The 20,571-nt window shown below is 40.5% G+C and overlaps 1 protein-coding gene across 4 annotated transcripts; it reads right to left on the reverse strand.

Annotated features, from left to right (window-relative positions):
• Positions 1-507: 507 nt before the first annotated feature.
• crmp1 (collapsin response mediator protein 1) lies at positions 508-17,543 on the reverse strand. 4 transcript variants are annotated; one of them, XM_037765292.1, is made up of 14 exons: positions 17,049-17,543; positions 13,889-13,977; positions 13,531-13,715; positions 13,261-13,425; positions 11,836-11,897; positions 11,644-11,724; positions 10,817-10,885; positions 9,804-9,924; positions 9,539-9,695; positions 6,458-6,599; positions 6,188-6,358; positions 4,423-4,602; positions 3,281-3,461; positions 508-2,294 (listed from the first exon to the last, which is right to left on the reverse strand). In XM_037765292.1, exons 1-14 carry the CDS (start codon positions 17,412-17,414, stop codon positions 2,203-2,205), a joined length of 2,061 nt encoding a protein of 686 aa, XP_037621220.1. In that variant the 5' UTR covers positions 17,415-17,543; the 3' UTR covers positions 508-2,202. The 4 variants fall into 4 exon arrangements, with proteins under 4 accessions (XP_037621220.1, XP_037621221.1, XP_037621222.1 ...); XM_037765293.1 differs by having other exon boundaries at positions 3,293-3,461; positions 17,049-17,540; XM_037765294.1 differs by lacking the exon at positions 17,049-17,543 and adding an exon at positions 15,342-15,511.
• Positions 17,544-20,571: the final 3,028 nt, after the last annotated feature.

Here is a 20,571-nt window from a genome sequence, read left to right on the forward strand (position 1 = left end):
TGAGAAAAAAAGAATGCTTTTTTATTTGAACATTAAAGCATGTAAACACGTTCTTGTAGAAACCCAGAATACAACTATGAACCTGAATATAAGCATAATAGGTCCTAAGGTATTGGTGCAAGACTTGGAGACTTTTTCCAGCATGAAAATGAAATGTTTAACACATTTCAACATTTCCTTGTCTCTGACACTGAAAGGAAATATAAAGCCACAAAATGAACACAACACAGGTTCTTTACTGGAGTGGAATTACTTTAGGATTGAAATCCTGCTTTACTTGAGGTTCAGATCACATGATTGCGTGTCACTTGTTTGGGTGTGTATACATTCCCTTTGGCATGGTGTGTCTCAGGGGCAGTGTGTTGAGCCCATATTGTCCTGTACTGAAGCACTTGCAAATTCAACCTGACAGAATTAATTGGCTCAAAGTATTTGTGCCGGATAAATTCAGAAGACAAAGACAAACCTGCGACACACATGTTAAACTCTTCGGAACAAAACAAACCGTTTTACCATCATTTTTTGACAACAGTCAAGTCTTTATTGATCATTAGTGGTTCCATTGGAGACACCAGACAACAGCAACAAAACAGAGCAGCATAGAAACACTAAATGTACCAAGAAACATCCAGAATCAATCAAATAAAATTATAAACAGCTTAAAAAGATTCTCAGTGAAGTTTTAAAGAGGAGCGGGGATGTGAGCTGATGCCCTTTTACAGCAGTGAGTTGAGCATGTCATTACAACAAAGATCTATTTCTGGCATGAGTGATTGGCAGGAAACTATCACACACAAAGTCTCTATCATATAGGTACAGCGATCTAGAAATTAATTTTGCCGTGCACAGCTGTTTTTGTTATGTTTCAACTGCTCATCTACCTTCACACTTTATAGGAGAGTATTGACACATTTGCATATCTGATGGTGGAGAGGAGGTTGCATTGCTTTTTATTGAAGTTCACAGTAACGCTTAAATGAATGAACCTAGTAGCATCTGGCTCTATCCACAGTGAATGCCATTATGTGTTCAAAGCATACATTTACCAGAATGTGTGCGCTGCTGAATACAAATGGGCCTTGAGTAAATTTTTAAGTGTTCCTCGATTGCAACGATTAAACCACAAGTAGTGCAACATCTAAAGACGTGTCCATGCAATATGTATAACTGAGCCACTTGAGCCACATTGAAACAAATATTGCCAAGATGTTGGAGGAACAGATGCAGGAGAAATCTGTTGTTTCTTCAGCTGTCCACCAGATGGGTGGAGAGGAGCACCATGTCTGGGCCGACCCACACAGTACGACGTGAGGAAGAGGAAGTCATGCTCACAGGAAAGGAGATAACAGTATGACGTAACACTGGGTTCACATTTGGGTGCTTTGAGGGTGTCCGACACCAGATCTATGTGTGTGTGTGTGTAGCTGGTATTACTTACGATGTGGGGACCTCTGTTTACAGTGACATTGTGGGGACTCGCCTTCCTTTTGGGGACTAAATGCTGGTCGTAATGTAAATCATTACATTTTAGGGTGAAGACTTGGGTTAGGGCAAGTTTATGTCAGGGTACTTCTCGAGGAAATGAATGTAAGTCAATCTAATGTCCTCTAAAGTGATGGAAACACGACTGTGTGTGTGTGTGGGAGTGTTCGTATTACTCATGTTGTGGGGACATTTGTTTACACAGTCACATTGTGGGGACTCACCTTCCTTTTGGGGACAAAATGCAGGTCCCCATAATGTAAATCATTACATTTTAGGGTGAAGACTTGGTTTAGGTTTAGGTTAAGGTTACAGTTATGATAAGGGTAATTCTCCAGGAAATGAATGTAAGTCAATGTAATTTCCTCTAAAGTGATGGAAACATGACTGTGTGTATGTGTTTGTGTGTGTGTGTGTGTGTGTGTGTGTGTGCCCCAATCGTGAGCCTGTGAGTTTTTCGTATTTCTGAATGATTTGGTTGATTGTAAATCATACTGTTCTTTTATTGGAAGTATTAATGTGCTTCGTCTCTGCGACCACGGACTCAAGGCAAACTGATAAAAATCATAACGGTCTAAAAAAGAGCGTGTCACCATTTGTACCAAAGAATACAAAGGTGTTCATTCATGCCAGTGTGCTCACACTCTCATAGTCATACACACGCACACTCAAGAGGTGAAACCGCACAACAACAACCACACTTAGTGCACAGTCAAGTGTTCAACCAAGGCTGGTGATGTTGGAGCGACCACCGGGGGGTGCTACAATACGGTGGCCAGACCGACGAGGGATGTTGTCATCAAACTGTGCCCCTGAGAAATGAAGACAAATTTAAAATATTTAATTTATTTACTTAAATATTAGAAATCTATTTAATTCAGAGCCTGTTCAGTATACATAAAAGGTCATGTAATGCATCTGTATATTTATTCCCCAGTTTATTACTTGTATACCAATTATTTTTTTGGATTACAAGTTTTCTGAAATGTCTGTATGTTTAAATATGAAAATGGAGCATTATCTTATCAAGTTTGTTCTAATTTGTAGAAATGTGAACATTGTAAAAAGCAGGTTAAAATATTTTGTTTCATTTTGTTGACATATTAGAGTAAAATATTTTTACAGAAGGAATTTTGGATACCTCTTTGCATTACTCATAAAACAGAAAATACTGTCAACAAAAGCCATAAAAAAATATTTTTTACATGTTTTTTGGACTAAAATGTTCTATAAATCAGGCTATGAATGATATATGAACAAACCCCTCACTAAAAACCTTCAGAATATAGATAGGAATGAAATTAGAAACTTTGGGGGATGTAAGTGCTACTAAAGTGGAGATTTCTGGCTCAGAGTCTGAGAAAAAAGTAATATTGAGAAAATGGCCTTTAAAGATATGGATTGTAAAATTACATACATTTTGCAAGACACACTACAGGTGAATAGGGTAAAATTTGCAACTAATTAATATCACCATGAAACCTCCCGAGTTGAGTACTTATATTAAGACAGTTATTTTTTGTATTATAAGTTTTCTGAAATGGTATGTTTAAATATGTAAATGATGCATGATCTAATGCTAACTTTAGGTGAATTTAGGAGAAATCTACAGACACAAATAGACAAAGTAGTAAAATAAACACCTAAATGATTTTTTTTGGATGTTTTCTTTCCACTAGTCTGAAAGAAGACATGGCATGGAAGCAAAATAGCTCAAAATCTCAAAATTGACTAGTGCATGAAAAACAGTGTTATTTCGTGGGGTGTCTCCCTTTAAAACTAGTATAAAATATATTACCTGATACGTTACCTGATAGGCTGAAGTTGGACTGGTGAAGATTGCGTATTGGTGGTGGTGGCTGGTGAGAGGTGGGTGAGGTTTTGGCTGATGGAGCAGGGGTAATATATTTGGGGGTAGGAACGACGTCCTGCACAGGGCCATCATACAACCCACGAGTAACGCCCTGCTGGCTCTTCACCTGGATGGAAAACACAAACCTGTTAGTTGTTCCTCAGAAACAAAATGGCCTCATAATACATGACTGGTTGGCTCATTTGCTGTTCCCTCATTGCTGGAATCAGCTAATGTGGTTATTATGATATAATGTGATTGTACAGATTGCTTTGAATATATGAATATATTTAGTAAAAATCACGATCATAGGTGATTTTAGCATAGTAAAACTGCTGTATTTGACTTAAACTTTGGCGCAAAATTAATTGTTTTCACAACTTGACCTCTTATAGCATCTAAAGCTATATTATTGTCTCAGTTTTCCTGCCATAACAAAAATTAGAGCATGGCAAATGACGGTTGTCTGTTGGCTTTTATGATGTAATTTCTTTTTTTGGTGTCTTTGACACCGACACCGAACTATACAAATTTAAGTAATCCGTGTGTTTTTTTTTTTTTCACAAAGCACCACTGTACTATAGTCGGATATAAGCCATTATTGGGTTAATTTAACAGTCTGAAATGAATTACTGCTGATCTGGCGTGATATCCGTAGCTGATCACCAGTTGATCCACCGGTCGTGTGCGATTAGTGACAACACTACCCTGTCGAAATTCACCCACTACGCAGGTAAATACATAATGTACACAGTGTACTACATGGAAGTGTACTAACAGAAGTATCCGATTTGAGACACAGTTTAGGACTTTATCATTCAATGCCTGAAACAGTCTGATATGTTGTGTTTTATAAATATATTAGAATGTTGCCAATAAACCAAATCAAACTAAACTGACAATTATTGATCAGTGTTTTTAATATATATTGTTATAATTCTTTTTAAAGAGCGTTAAGAAAAGCAATAGTGCAACTATGACTAACTGCATGTTGACTGCCCATCTAATCTTTAAATCGAAGACATTTTTAAATGTCACATTTTGAATCCTGCTGTAGAGATGTCTTTGAAAGGATCCGTGTACTGTACCTGGTTCCTGAATTTAATGCGCTGGTAAGCGTAGTCGGGGAAGTGCTTGCGGGGAATAAATCGACCGGTGCCCTGCTGGGCCTGCAGCTTGCCTTCCTCGTAAACCACCCGACCTTGACTCAAAACCAGCGCCGGACCCCCGCGGCACTCCAGACCCTCAAAGATGTTGTATTCTGAAGTCTGTGAGATAAAACATACAAGACGGAGAATGTGGAAAAAGGGGATTAAGCAGATGAACAAGGGAGAGCTCTTTCACTTCCACCCCCAGCATTCAGAACAGATACCCTCCACTGTCTCGGCCCACTGTGCTATTACAGCAAGCATTGTATCAGAAGGCTTAATACATGCAGTAAAATGCAGCAGTTGAGAAGATGGGGGATGAATAAGTGAGAAGCTCGGGGCATATAGGAGGAGCGACAGTTCGAATACAGGGGGATGGGTAGAGAGATGGGAGCACAGAATGGGTGAGGGGTGAAGTGGGATTATAACCTAAAGCCGGCACCCGTCTGGATTAGAGAGTGGCAGAGCAGACTGAATACATTAACCACTGTGTAATATCGTCACTGTATTGTGCCGCATTGCTCAATGCAAATTTTCACCTTCGAGGTCATTCTGTTGAGTTTAAGTGCATCATGAAATTTTAAGGCTGGGTTCACCTAAATTGCAAAAAAAAGAACGTATTTGCTTATTTAGCTCTCTTGGGACATCTGACCATGCAGATAGCTTTTGTTTTATATGTCTAGGGTTTGAAATATTCATCACTCAGAATCACTCACTCAATACAAAGCGGGTGAATTGCTCTTGGAAATCAAAGGATTAAAACAACATTGTCCCAATAAAACCACAGTCCTCACTGTGGAAAGCTTTCACTGGAACTACTTTCTATTGAAGACATTTCAATGTCAATGTTATTTAGTTTATTCAAAATGTGCTGTAAATGTTTGCTGTTGAAGTGGTTAGCACTGTCGCACAGTTTGCATGTTCCCCCCATGTTTAGCGTGGATTTTCTCCAGGTTCTCCGGCTTCCTCCCACAGTCCAAAGACGTGCAGGTTAGGTTAATTGTTGACTCTAAATTGCCCCGTAGGTGTGAATGTGAACGTGAATGGTCGTCTGTCTCTATGTGTCAGCTCTGTGATAGTCTGGCGACCCCCGCCTTCACCCAATGTCAGCTGGGATCGGCTCCAGCCTCCCGCCGCGACCCTGAATAGGATAAGCGGTTACAGATAATGGATGGATCTTCATTTTATTTGTGATTCTGGTTTTGTTTTCTTATTATTTGTTATATGTTCGAAAGAAAATCCATCAAAAAAACTTGTCCAAAAAAAAGAGTCTAATAAGAAAAGGTTTTTTTTTTCATATATTTGGGCAAACCGACCCTTTAAAGATAAATCCTATACTCACTAGTCAATTAGAATTTCTTTCTTCAAACATACTGTATATCCTAATGTAATATATATTATTCTGATACTATGCAATATGGCATCATACCGCTCATAATAATACCAGGCTTGACTGAATATTATATTCCATCTAAAAGTACTTTAGGTTCCTGTTCACCTCCTGTGATCTGCCTCTTGGATTTTAATCCTATTTCACACTCTACCATCTCCCATATGAAGCCCTCTCCTGCCTCCTGTCCTTTATGTGCTTCTGCTCCCTCAACTGATGCAGTATTTGAAGATCACAGCACATAAGTTTCATTGCCCTGTTATCCTCTGTATTATAAGATCTTTCCCCCCTCCTCCTATTTTCTTTTGCTCTCACCGACTGCTGGAGTTTGGCAGTGATTGTTTTGGTGCTGTCGGGGTCCCAGATGACGACGTCGGCGTCCGAGCCCACCGCTATCCGGCCTTTGCGCGGGTACAGGTTGAAGATTTTAGCGGCGTTGGTAGATGTGACTGCCACAAACTGGTTTTCGTCCATTTTCCCCACGGCCTGAGAGACAGAGAAGTGGATGTTTAGAGCGGTAGACAAAAACCCACTGTCACAGCTACACAAAAGATACACTCACACACATATGTCCTCATTGCTTACCACGGCCTTGTCCCAGACGAAACCCATTCTCTCCTCCACTCCGTTGGTTCCCTCTGGGATCAGGGTGAAGTCGTCTTTACCGATGGCTTTCTGGGAAGTGCTGTATGCGCAGTGAGCGCTGCCCACCACCTGGAGGTCCCCACTGAATCAAGGCAACAAAATGAAATGAAATAATCCACATACCCGTATTAGGGCTGTGTGTTGGCAGGAATCTGGCGATACGATACGTGTCATGATGCAGGGGTTTCGGTTTAATATATTGAGATACTGTAAGCAAGGCAAAATATTGCAAATTTTGAGTAAAACTGTCATAGTTGCCTATAAAACACACCACCATATGCATAAGATCTGAGTAAAAAAAAAAAAATGTTATGCAATCAGAACAGTGGGATCTGCATTTGGATTTATCACTGTAACATCCAACATCATGTCACTACTTTAAGAGGACACATACATTCAGATGGCGCATCTCTTTGCCAATGAAATAAAGTATTAACTGAGTTAATCTATGCATGTTCAAAATTAATTAAAAATCAATACAGTGTTTTTGAGAATTGATACAGTATCACCTAACATATACAATATCTAAAAATATACATACTCAATATTTTCAATATTTTCTTACACCCCTAACACCAATCACACTGCAGTGATTAACCTGTCAAATTCTGTATTTTTCACTGCAGAATTTCAAAATTGAACTATGAATAATCTAATATCCTACAAGGAACACATTTTGTTGAAAGTAGGTACCAAGTCATTTAACATTCTTTAACAATTGGATCAATTTAATCTGTTCTTAATTTATTAGATAATCGTGGATCCTGTGATGAAAAATGCTAACTTGCTCTAAGGAAAATTAAAATTAGTCACTTAAAAACAGACCTACGTGTAACTGCTCAGTGAGAATTACAGCTGATCTTTGCCTAAAGAGAATGCTTTAAAAGATTTAATGTTTACTATATGCCTTGAACTATTGACTGCAGCTCAATCTTTGTGATCAGATTGACATTTGGCTGCAAAAATCAGTTCAAGACAATATTTACATTCAAGTAAACCTGATGAACATAAAGACAGACATTTCTACTTTTCGCCATCAGATGGCCTCATTGAGCATGCAAGTTAAAGTACAAGTCATGTAGTGGCCTGGGGCAGAAAAACCAGCCAGCTGAACCAGTCAGAGTGATGCAACGCAGCTGCAGGACCAGTCCATACACCACCACATCACAAAGATACACTGCATTATCAAAAAGCTATACAACATACCTTTTCCCCTTTATATACAAGAGGCTGACTGATAAAGACCTATGATTAGGATAATTTCTCATCTGAGGCCTTTTAGTCATCAGTTAATTACTGTGATTACTTCATGATAGTGAGCTGTGGGATCATCGCCCCAATGCCATGAAGAGTGCTTATTATGGAAATAATGGGCCTTGATGAAATGTGAGGTAAAGTGTTGTTCTTTTGTTCCTAATAGATTTTTTAAGAATCTAAAAATACACCCTGTCGCTTCAGCAGACTCTCAAAGACAACGGCAGTATCGCACCACCGGTGTGACAGCACAGACCCGCCTAGAGGAGCTGGAGTAGACGAAGGGTGGAGGAGCAGAGAGGAGGAGGAGGAGGAGGAGGAGGAGGCAGGCAGTTGGTAGCCAAGGCAACAGATGATGAAGGATTCTAGTTGCTGTGCTATTTATGGAATCGAGGACAGTCAAAAGTGTACAGCGAGATGATCTGTGCATTCTGTATGTGAGGGTGTGTGAAGTGAGAACTGAGGTGGGTTTGGTTTGGGGCACTTTATCCTCCTTATTATACTCATAATTTACAACTGAACTTCAATATATTTTGCCTTCATGCATTGATAATAGTATACTTTATACTAGGGCTGTCAAAGGTAACGCGATAATAATGTTAATACAAACTCATTTTAACGCCACTAATTTCTTTAATGCATTAACCTAACTTGTGTTTTTTAGGTTGTAATGGGCTCAGTTTTAAAGCTAGAGTTAAACTAGAAAACCTAAGGAATCCATTGGTACCAACGATGTCATACTAGCTTGTCGTGAAGAAGGCTAAATAACGCTCCAAACTTACGCTAAATTGGTGAGGAAAAAAAACTGGCATGGCCATTTTCAAAGGGGTCCTTTGACCTCTGACCTCAAGATATGTGAATAAAAATGTGTTCTTTGGGTACCCACGAGTCTCCCCTTTAAAGACATGCCCACTTTATGATAATCACATGCAGTTTTGGTCAAGTCATAGTCAAGTCAGCACACTGACACACTGTTGTTGCCTGTTGGGCTGCAGTTTGCCATGTTATGATTTGAGCATATTTTTTATGCTAAATGCAGTACCTGTGAGGGTTTCTGGACAATATTTGTCATTGTTTTGTTTTGTTAATTGATTTCCAATAATAAATATATACATACATTTGCATAAAGCAGCATATTTTTCCACTCAAATGTTGATAAGAGTATTAAATACTTGACAAATCTCCCTTTAAGGTACATTTTGAACAGATAACAAATGTGGGATTCATTTGCTATTAGTCATGATCAACTATGGACAATCATGCGATTCATCACGATTAAATATTTTACGCTATTGACAGCTCTACTTTATATGTATAAATCTATGTATAATGTATAACTGCAGTTAATGTGGCTTGCAAATGATTATGCAGTCCTTTGTCCATTATTAAGTTTCTCCCACCACCTTCTTTCTGCCGCTCTTCTCCTCACATATACACCTTCACCTTCTCCATCTGTCTTTCTAACATTGTGCATTACACTAGCCTTTGTTTGTAGCATGAATATCAAACTAATATCTAAATGCAAATGGTGAGAGTTAGATCCTTGTAGGTGTCTCCTTTGGTGTCATCCAGCTGATTTGCATTTCACTTTCTGCAGAGGTCATAGCTATATTTAACACTTTGTCTCTCCTCACTCTGCATTAATTAGAAAAGTTTTTTACATGAAACTTACTGTGGGCTATATATATTCTGTCAGGCTTTATCATTACATACAGTAAAACACCGGGGCCTTGCATTAAAAGTGTGCTGAAAAGGTTTGAGACGTACCAAGCCAGCAGTGTGTTGAGGTGGTCTGGGGTTGTGGGGTCAGGACTCAAAGGTGGAGAGGTCACATAAGCAGCCGCTTTGGCCCAGTTCTTGCTCCAATAGTGAGAACCGTCAGTGACCAGGCTGGCTGTGATCGGCTCCCCGAAAACTACAGAACCTGGATGGGAAGATAGAGGGACAGTGAAGGTCAGGATGTGAACACTGGAAGAGAATCAGACACATGAGATAATTGGAACTTCTGGAGTGATCAGAAAAAGAGACAGACCTTTCCTGCGGGCCTGGGCGATAGTGTCGGCTGCACTCTTGCTCATCACCTTGGTGATGTACACGGGACAGTTCACACGGTTACCGAGAGTGATGGCGCGGAACACCGCCTCGGCCTCCAACTGCATGGTCAGGAAGCAAAGAAAACATTCAAACCATGGATGGATGGATGGATAGACAGCCGATTAGACCGTTGTCAGGCTATTAAATAGGCGTTATCAGTCACTTTAAGCCACATACTGTATATGTGGGTCAATAGGGGCCTACTACGCCCACTAGTAGGTTTTATAATCTATTAAAATGGTCGATCACCGAAAGAAGTGCTGGTGCTGTAGTATAGACAGCGTGAAACTCCATAAGGGGTGGAGATCAGGTGGAGGTCGGGGACGATGGATTGGACACAAAACACAGGGTTTTCACCCAGGAGACCGGAGTTTGTATCCCATGTGAAACCAACAATGTGTAGTTGTCTTTGTGTTTGTAGTTATTTTAACCCAAAACACAATGTGTTTTATTTTGCTTAAACCTAAAGAAGTTTTAGTTTTATTACCTAAAGCTCAATAAGTTGTAGTTTTGTTGCCTAAACCTAAGGAAGTTGTAGTTTTTTGCCTAAACCCTGAAGAAGTTGTACTTTTGTTGCCTAAACCTAAAGAAGGTGTAGTTTTATTACCTAAACCTAAAGAACTTGTAGTTTTGTTGCCTAAACTGAAATAAGTTGTAGTTTTGTTGCCTAAACCTAAGGAAGTTGTAGTTGTTTTGCCTAAACCTTAAGAAGCTGTAGTTTTGATGCCTAAACCTAAAGAAGCTTTTTTGTTTGTGTTCAACGAGTAACGTTTCACTCAGTTTTAAGTTTTAGAACGTGTTGCTTTTAAGTTTCACTTTCACTTTTACAAATTAGTATGCGTAGTAGGCCCCTAATGAACCACATCTATGGTGTTTATAGTGACTGATAACGGCTACTTAATGGCCGGACGGATAGTTGGATGGATAATGCGGTAAAGAAAATGTTATCACCTCTTCAGGACGACTCAGAGGATGGCCTTCAGGTCCGGTGATTCCCATTCCCAGGATTTTTTTCTGTTCCTGAAACACAAATGATTATCTTCACACCCACTATAATAACTGTCAGGGTTGCATACAACACTTGTCAAATGCCTTTGCTGGTATCTCATGGCTGCAAAATGAAAATCTCATGATCTGTCATGCTATCAAAGAAAATAACATGTGCATTGTAATCTTTGAGTGCCAGGGCACTGTGTGGGTCTTTTGCTGGCTGTATTTGTGCTTCTGACAGCGCTGTCTAGAGGACAGCAAAACTAGGATGAAAACCACCCCCTTAATGTTTTTCTTCTATTTTTTGTCTCATTATTTGCCCACAAGAGGGATGGTGCTTTTAAAGGTTTCTCATCATCCATCTCCCTCTTACGATAACAAGTATGTCATTATTATTCATCAGCCCTCCCGTTATCTTTCATTACCCTCATTCATCTTCACATACATCACGGTTTTCACCTTAATCGTCCCCTTAATCAGGACCATCACCTCCATGACCACGACTACCACTTTTCATCGCTGCTGTCAGCTTTATCAGCACCTTCACTCTCACCATCTTAATCACCATTACATCATCATCATTAGTGTAATAACAGTCAACTGCAGTGGTGGCCTATGAAAAACCCTGTCATACTCAGCAGCAGGAGCATTAATCCTCTCTCTCTCTCTCTCTCTCTCTCTCCATGTGTTATGTAAGAAGAATATCTCTCAACTGATGGTTTTACAAGAAGTATGGGTTGCCAGTTGCCACTAAGAGACAAATCTAGAGGAGGTTATGCAGCACTTACTTGAGCAATCAGGTCTCCATTCTCAGCATGAACTAACACCACAGCACCCAGCTGCTTCAGGAAGGAGAAAGCGTCATACAGCTGAGGGAGGGATGAGTCCACATAACAAAGAAGGAATTAATAATAGTGAAAGGAAATAGATTTACATGAGAAATTATTGATTGGTGCAGAAGTAGTGATTATGAAACATACCAGAGAGTCTGACATCTGGTACACGTCCTTATAAGCCATGTACACCTGGAAGGAGTTGATACCTGACAACAGAGGGAACGATGAATGTATTCATGACAAGAAGGTAATAAAGGGAAACTCAGCAGCAAGAATTACAAAGTCAATTTATGTGAGTGGAGCCAAAGTAATATATCATGAAATGCAATAAATAAGGCTGCACAATCTTGAGAAAGTTCCTAATTGCGATTATTTTGACTGATATTGTGAATGCGATATGATTTGCGATATTAGAGGGAATTATAATTTTTACATCCTTATTCTTATTTTCATTGGAAAACATATTTTTTGCAGGGATCTGTACCACAACAAAGATGTTTTCTTAAGTCTGTAGAATATTATGTGTAGGCCAGGACATCTCTGCAGCGCCACAATATTTAATTTAAAATGGTATGTTGACACACATTTCACAAATATCGCGATCTCCTCCTCATCCTGCGATTTGGGAATTGCAGTAGGCCTTATTGCGATTTTGATAAAATCTCAATATATTGTGCAGCCCTAAACAGCAAACTTCAAGAAATGCAGAAACTGCTCCACAACCTCGTCTCACGCAGAGCATCTGAGCCAATGAGGTGTCTGCTGTTAGATGCAGCATATTTATATAGATGGTTTGTATTAGGAGAGTATATTGGAATGTTAGTTGTTGTTTGGGCCTTCCTGATTTAGAGCTGGGTCAGACTTGAAGAGACATCTGGTCAAGGTAAAGATATACCAAATGCTAAGTCAGCAGGGTCCTGGGAGGCCTGGGTCAGAGTTGAAGAGACATATGGTGGCAAAAAAGAGTTGTTTCTATTTTTATTTGTCCCTCTCCTAAAACCATATGAGGAAACTAAGTGTTTGACCAGAACAAGCTCGGTATTTAAGGAGCTGTCTGTATACGTTCGAGAGAGTTCTCTCATTATTCGGCTGGAGGCTCTCCAAGTAACGTGTTACTTGTTTACAATACTGAACTTATTGTAATAAATTTGTTATACAACTAAGACAGTGTCGGCGGAGTTTCTCTTCAAACATCTTCAACTGCATCACCACAGAAGATACATCACCAAGAATTACAACTCTCAACTTTATTTTGGAAAGGAATTGGACGCACAAGCAGCCGCTTTGGCTCAGCTACTGCATTAGTTTGCAGCTGCCCCAAAAGAAAAGTGATTTTTTACTTAAAACAGATTACAAGCAGAATTTATACACTATACCACCGTGACAGCGCCGTAGAGAACAGTGGATTTGCTCTGTGCCGTCGCTATAAGAGGATTCAACTCTGGGCCAAATTGTTTCTAAATCTGTCCCTATTGTTCTCGTGAAATGCGTTCAAAAAAAGGGATGAAGAAGCATTACAGTGATGACCACAGCTGTGTAATACTTTGGAGTAACTAAAACCTTACGTACCTTTCTCTTGCACCAGCAGCTCCAACTCATCTTTAACAAACTCGTTCCACTGGGGGATGTCTACGTGCAGTGAGTAATCGCAGCACGCCTTCTTATCTGCGGCCTCCTGCCAGCACTCAAATGCCTCCAGCAGACTCTCCCCGGGCTCGGGGGTCACATGGTCAACTGAAAGGCCGGAGGGGGTCAAGGTTAACATGGAGAAAGTGCAACTACACTTGAATGATTATACGGTTCCAGTTTGTACTGTGGCTGTGCGTCATCCCCACTCACTGATCATGGTGGTGCCCCCTGCGAGTGCAGCCTTGGTGCCCTGGAGGAAATCATCAGCAGGCTGCGTGCCCAGGTGAGGCTTCATCAGACAAGTGTTGACATCTATCCCGCCCGGTATCACCATGCGGCCGTTAGCCTCGATCACCTTGATGCCCCCGGGTACAACCAGATTCTCCCCCACCTGCCTGCCAAGGATCACGTACATGAGACACATGGGATGAAAGTGTAGTGCAGGAAGATACATGGGTGTGGATGAAAAGGGTTTGCGGAGGATGAGGAGGTGAAATCATTATCGACTGCAAAGTATTTGCAAATATCTGTATGCTTCTTTGACATAATTATCTCCTTATATACGCACTTGATGAGCCCGTTCTCAATGTAGACATCTGCATAGACAGACTGGTCGTCATTGACCACCCGTCCTCCTTTGATCAGCAGCCTTTCACTCTGCAGGGGAGAAGTACAGAGAGAGGGAGGGAGAGTCAATCCTGGCATTTTGATATATTGCACAATCAGTTATGTAATCCTTGACCTTACAGCAATATTATGACAGCGCAGCAGTGGATGAGAGTGGAAAAAGACGCATGATGCAAGATGCCTTCCCCTGTTATTTGCATGAACTGTATGTAGGATCAGAATATAAATACGATCAAAAATATTTCGAAGCACAGTGTTAAACAAGCTCATTTTTCCCCCTCAGACTACAATGCCTCCACACCCTCTAAACCACCATGGAGGGGGCCTGCATGGCAACAGCTTTAGGAAGATGTTATGTCTCCATGGTAACCGGTGATCACCCATCCATCTTTCCAGCATGTTTCAGCCCTGTTGAATTCTCAGCATCTTTAACCAATAAGGATGCTTGCAAAAAGGAAGAATGTGAATACAGTCTCTGATGTGTTATTTTCTGTCTCCATAATGAAATTGAATGCTTTTTTAATCAATTGCATGTTGCCTTTGGATTCATTTGACCTTTTGGTAATACTCTGGAATGATGAAGAGGAGGCTTTCTGCAGAATGCATGCTCTAAAGGTCCCATATCATGCTCATTTTCAGGTTCATGCTCGTATTTTGTGTTTCTACTAGAACATGTTTCTCTTCCTGCTTCAGCCCCGGCACCGACCCGCTTTTCAGGAAAAGCCAACACTAGTATCGGCATTGATTCATGGAGAGACCTTCGTCTGGTCAGCTAACATTACTGCTAAGCAGGTGAAATATAGAGTGATATTGTGGTTTTAGCTGACGTGTGTCGCCTCACTGTTTTGAGCGATGCTCGTTCATGTCTATGTAGAGCGAGCAAGCGCGAGCCCGACGCTGACTTTCGTTGACTTAGCGGCCACAGGTGTCGCTGTTAACAAGCATTTCTGAAAGTTACAAATAGTCCCTTTAAGCCTGCTTTATAATAAAAAAAACATGAAAATCATTTTTTTTATAATATGGGACCTTTAATGTAGCCAGAAAAAAAAGATGCATCTTTGTGATGTTTTATGCAAGCCATTGTTTCGTGTGCCAGTCAGCTGGTTAGACCGAGTTAATCCCTCTGACAGGCTGCAAGATGTCCAACCGTGAGTGGACAATACGCGCTCGATTTGACACAGACAGACATTGAGACTTGTCCCCTCACCTCTCTGTCTGCCTGGGGTTCTGCTGTTTCACTCAGGAGAAACTGTAGAAGGGCCTTCTGCTCTTTGCTGCCTCACTAAGAATTTAATCCCCTCTCTCTGCCGGGCACTGACAGCGGGGATTTGCATACCAAGCGGAGAGCTGCTGCTCCGGCCAGCTGACCTACTGTAGGCCGGTTGTCTTCTTACCGTCAGATCAGGGATGCTGTTCTCCTCCCGGTAACCAGTCCCAGACATAGACATGCTCTCTCTCTCTCTCCGTCTCTCTCTGCCTCCCACAGGGCAGTCAACTCAGAAGCGGGTCGCCCTGATGCTGCTGCACTCTGAACCCTTTAGTCTCCACTGATGTGTGTTGGTTTCCGTGTGTGTGTAGAGTGACAGCGATGAATCCGCCGCCGTTAACGGGCTGCGTCAGGATGCGTCGGAGCGCGCACCGTGACAAGACAGGTGACGATACTGTGCGTGCGTGCGCGCGTGCGTAATGGTATATAGTAGTTTATAGTACTACTATGCTTATATATAAGCATATATAGGCTACACTGTAAAAAAAAAAGAAACATTTTACATTTTTTGTCAGTATTTCAAAATGAGAGAAAAAAATGTAAAAATGACATGTTTAATTTGTGATTTATATGTAAATGGTCTTAGATTTACAGTATTTTGTGTAATCACAATCGTAATTATCTGTATTTAAGCTTTTCTTGATCATTTTTAAAGATAATTATTCTGTTTTTTAGAGGTTTATGACTCTATTTTAACAATACATTTATGTTAGAAAAAAGGATTTCATGGAATTCTAAAAATATTTCTTGTAAAAATACAGATTTTTTTTTTGCAAAACTTCTTAAGAGTTAATATAAATTTGGGCTTCGTAGAATAACATGTTTTATTTGTGATTTATATGTAAATGGTCTTATATTTACTAACAACACATGCTGTGCGTGTGTGTGCGCGCGTGCGGAAAACCAGCCCGGTGGTGGCGTTCACGTCACCGAGAAAAAGAAAAAAAGATGAGATGATGTACCGATCACACACACACCCCTTTACGCACGCTCATACCAAGTGCTCACGTGAGGAGAGCGCAAAAAAAACAATAAAGAGAGTCTGTCAGTGTGTCGCTGTCCACTTCAGCACCACACACACTCACATCAGCTGCATTGTATTGCATGTTTTTGAAGATTTTGTTTTTATGAGCTACGTAGACGTAAAAATCAAAATGGCCAAACTGCAATGCAGCAGAAAACTTCATCATTTATGCAGACTGAGGCTTTTGTCTCAGAATAAACAACTCCTGAGGGGCTGTTTCATTATAGGCAACAGATAAAGGCTTCCAATGCCAGGACAAAACACACATCCATGGTACCTCTCGGCTGTTTGATTGTGTCTCAAAGGGTTTCTTATGATGTTGTTTATTTATTTGGTGTATTGTGAATGCTGTTATTTTGTTGTTTGTTTGTTGTTGGTGGCAATCGAATTTTCCCAAGGGGATCAATAAAGCTGTCTATCTATCTATTGTGCCATAAATGATAAATAGGCTTTCAAGTCGTTATAGATCCAATTGTTCTATTGTTTCTGCATGTATAAATCATATTAATGTGCTGCTAAAGACATGTAAATCCAGAGGACAGATGGTGATTTTGTAATGGGTTATGTATGAATAATGGTGGTGTTTTGGTTTTTTTGTCTGATGGGTCTTACTTGTCTGTCTGTCTATGGTAACAGTATGTATATTGTATGTATACTTTTTCTCAAACTGAGCTACCTATGGATGCAAAATGAATTTCAGTGCAAACTGACAATAAAGTTGTATCGTATCGTTTTTATCGTGACTGTGAATTCCAGCCAAAAAGCCAGACAGAGAAATAAAAAAAGCCTTAGAATAAAAATCCTCCATACCTCCTCCCCATCCTGGCTGTCCTTCCCAGCTGAGTATCTGATCTCCACCCCGGGCTGCACCTCGTCTGTGTCTCCGGGAGACTCGGTGTGTGACCCCTCCCGGGCCTCGCTGGACGTCTTCCCGATGCGAGGGTCTCCATCACCACCAGCATCCAGGACTCTCTCCCGGCTCCCGCTCCTCGAGGTGCGGCTCTCTTTCCTCCCCACCGCGTAGTTGTCGAAGTCTAAGGTCTTGCTCTCAAACGCGCCTTCCACCGAGCTGAACATGCCGAAGCTCTTCCTCTGGTTCGATCCAGTAACGATCGGACCGGCCAGGTACACCGGCAGCTCATCCTCCCGGTTCCACTGCCTCCTGCAGTCAGACATGATGATTGTGTGGCTGCTTTCCTCTGCAGACAGACGGAGACTCTCCTCCCTCCCAATCTGAGACGATGGAGACAGAAGCCTCTCGGTTTGTTTCTAACCGGGTCACGGACAATCCCCGCCTCTCCAGCGCGCACTGATGCTGTGAACTGTGAAAAGCAGATCTCTCCGGGCTACCTATGAATGCACACACACACACATTTATATATATGAAATGATGCAGTGCTCCAGTTTAGTTTAGTGATGCAGTGAACTAATGTGAAGCGTTATTCTAAGAGCCTATCTATCTCTCCATCTTTGAGCCTATCTATCTTTCATTTGAATGTGGGGGCTGTGCGTGAGCAGGTCAGCGGATTAAACCAGCATGTGTCATCCCTTTAACCCACATCTGGAGGGTGGAGACAGATTGTTAATGTGCTTTCAGAGTAAACTACATACATACAGAGGGATGGTGGGTATTGCAAGTTGCAAGACTTGAACAGTGCATGGTGGAAGAAGAAGTATTCAGATCCTGTACTGTACTTATAGGTAAATGTAGAAATGCCACAGTCACACAATACTCCATTACAAGTAAAAGTCCTGAGTAAAAGCACAGAAGCATTATCAGCAAAATGGGAGTCTGGGAGTCAGCTGTACAACAAGGGGGTTAAAAACATTGGCATGCCATAGAGTCTGCTTCTAAAGCCTTAATTTTAGATTTAAAAATGTTTAATGATACCAGCTCCTTGATTTTTAGGTCATTTTGGAGGTAATGCTAAAAAGCCCTTCCCCCAATTTTTTTCCGAGCTTTTGAGACAGACAGCACAAAGAGGTCCTGCATGTGAACGCAGTGAATACTGTCCACAATTTTTTTTTGCGTAATAAAAACACTTAAGTATTGTGGGAGCAGACCCAGAATCACGTTATATATAAGGATGTACCAATGGGAGAGCCTACGAGTTGCCAGTGCAGGCCATCCCGACCCAGAGTACAACTCACAGTGGTGAGTCAGTGATTTACAATTTATGATGAACCTTAAGGATGCATGGTACATTTTGACCCAGATTATTCACATAAATACTAAATAAGAGTGGGCCTAATACAGAGCCTTGTGGCACCCCCTTGTGGACAGATATAAAATCAGAACAATTTCAGATACTTTGTATACTACTGGGTAGAATATAGTACTACTATGCTTATCTATCAGCATATATAGGCTAAGCATAACATGTGTTTTTATATGTAAAATGTAGCTAATAACTTAAATATAGTAGAGTAAAAAGTACAATACTTACCTCTGAAATGCAGTGGAGTAGAAGTAGCCTATAAAGTTGCGAAGAACAAGTATGTTAAGTTGTACTTATGAACAGTACTTGAGTAAAATGTACTTAGTTACATTCCATCACTGGCCTTGAATGAGAGCGACCTGCAGGTGTAATAAGGCTCCCAGGCTGCAGTGGGTGCTTTTATCTCTCCACTAACCAGTGACCTGTATGCACTCATGGGAGATGATTGCTGATGTGAGCAGACAGTCTTGTTCTTCCAGGCAGTAACAGACTGTACTTCTCACAACCCAAAGGGGATTCTGGGAAAAGGGCAAAAGAAAGAGAGAGAGAGGGAAGCTGGGAGCTGTCGTTTCAGTACTGGTGCAGGTGGACAGCTCCCAGAGGAACAATGAGACACAGCAGCAACACAATGCAGCCTGTTGGACTGCATCACTGTGCTCATGTATACACACAGTTAGTTTGGCACTATGTAGAAAACATACATACATACATATATATATATATATATATATATTTAAAAAAACACTGCACTGATTTTTAATTCCTATTTTACTATATATATATATATAGTAAAATAGGAATTAAAAATCAGTGCAGTGTTTTTGAGAATCGATACAGTATTGCAAAACATAATTTGAAGATACTCGATATCTTTGATATTTTCTTACACCCTGTATATAGGGCAATAGGAAATTCTTGTTGGAGCAAGGTGGCACAACAAACATAAAACTGTCAAGTTAAATTGTAGATATTACAAGTGCTGGTGCTATTAATACAATGCAGAATACAATAAAAGGTTTACAAAAGCAAAGAGAAACAGTAAGAGTTGGGATAAGATGTGCTAACCTGTGCAGGGAACCAAGAGGCTGTTTATGGTGTATTATTAAACTGTATTTCTGATCAGTGGGGAGACTGTTATGCATGTTATCCGATTTTACACATCAGTGTCTGTTTGCAGGTCGTGGGGAGTACTATTGCATGTGTGTGAAACCTTTTTGTGAACTGGAGAAGCTGCAACCTGCAAATTTCTGTCCTTTTTGCTATATAGCATATGATTATTATTATTGGGTAACACTATGATAAAGGTACAAAGCATATGCTTAAAGGTCCCATATTATAAAGAAGTGAGATTTTCATGTTTTTTTTATTATAAAGCAGGCTTAAGTCCTATATAAATACTGTGAAAGTATCGAAACACTCAATCCACAGGGAAATACACACAGCCCGTATTCAGAAACTCTGCATTTGAAACAAGCTGTCAGGATTTCTGCCCATTCGTGATGTCACAAACATACAATATTTAGACCCTTTACACAATTTTAAACGTAAACATTCTAAATGTGTCCCAGTTTATTCCTGGTTGCCCTGTATGTGAATGTCATCAGCTGACAGGAAGTACACATGGACCCAAGCTGTTGCCTAGCAACGCAATTCTGTTGCAATTCCGTCAAACGGAGCGTTTCAGACAGAGGGTAAATACAGGCATATTCAGGCAGACAGCATGAGGAAAATAAAGTGTTTTTTTTAACATTACAGTATGTAAAAATGTTCTAATAGAAACACAAAATACAAGTATGAACCTGAAAATGAGCATGATATGGGACCTTTAAGTAAAGCATATGCATGACTCACGATATAATGCATGCAGGGTGTATCATGAATTCCTATTACTTACCATTAAGAAATGATCAAGTCCTTATGATGTCTATGTGATTAGTTGATGTTTAATGAAAACATTTAATGACATCCAATAGAAAAGGACCGATGCATTTACCTGTTGTCACTGAAATATCAAGCTCTTTTAATTTAATTGAGTCAAACTGGTGGTCAGATGCAAACATCTACACGTTGCTGCTTCATATTGACTTATCATAAGAGAGTCATCCAGTATAATA

This window comes from Sebastes umbrosus, chromosome 3 (genome assembly GCF_015220745.1).
Source record: "Sebastes umbrosus isolate fSebUmb1 chromosome 3, fSebUmb1.pri, whole genome shotgun sequence".
Classification (NCBI taxonomy): Eukaryota; Metazoa; Chordata; class Actinopteri; order Perciformes; family Sebastidae; genus Sebastes; species Sebastes umbrosus.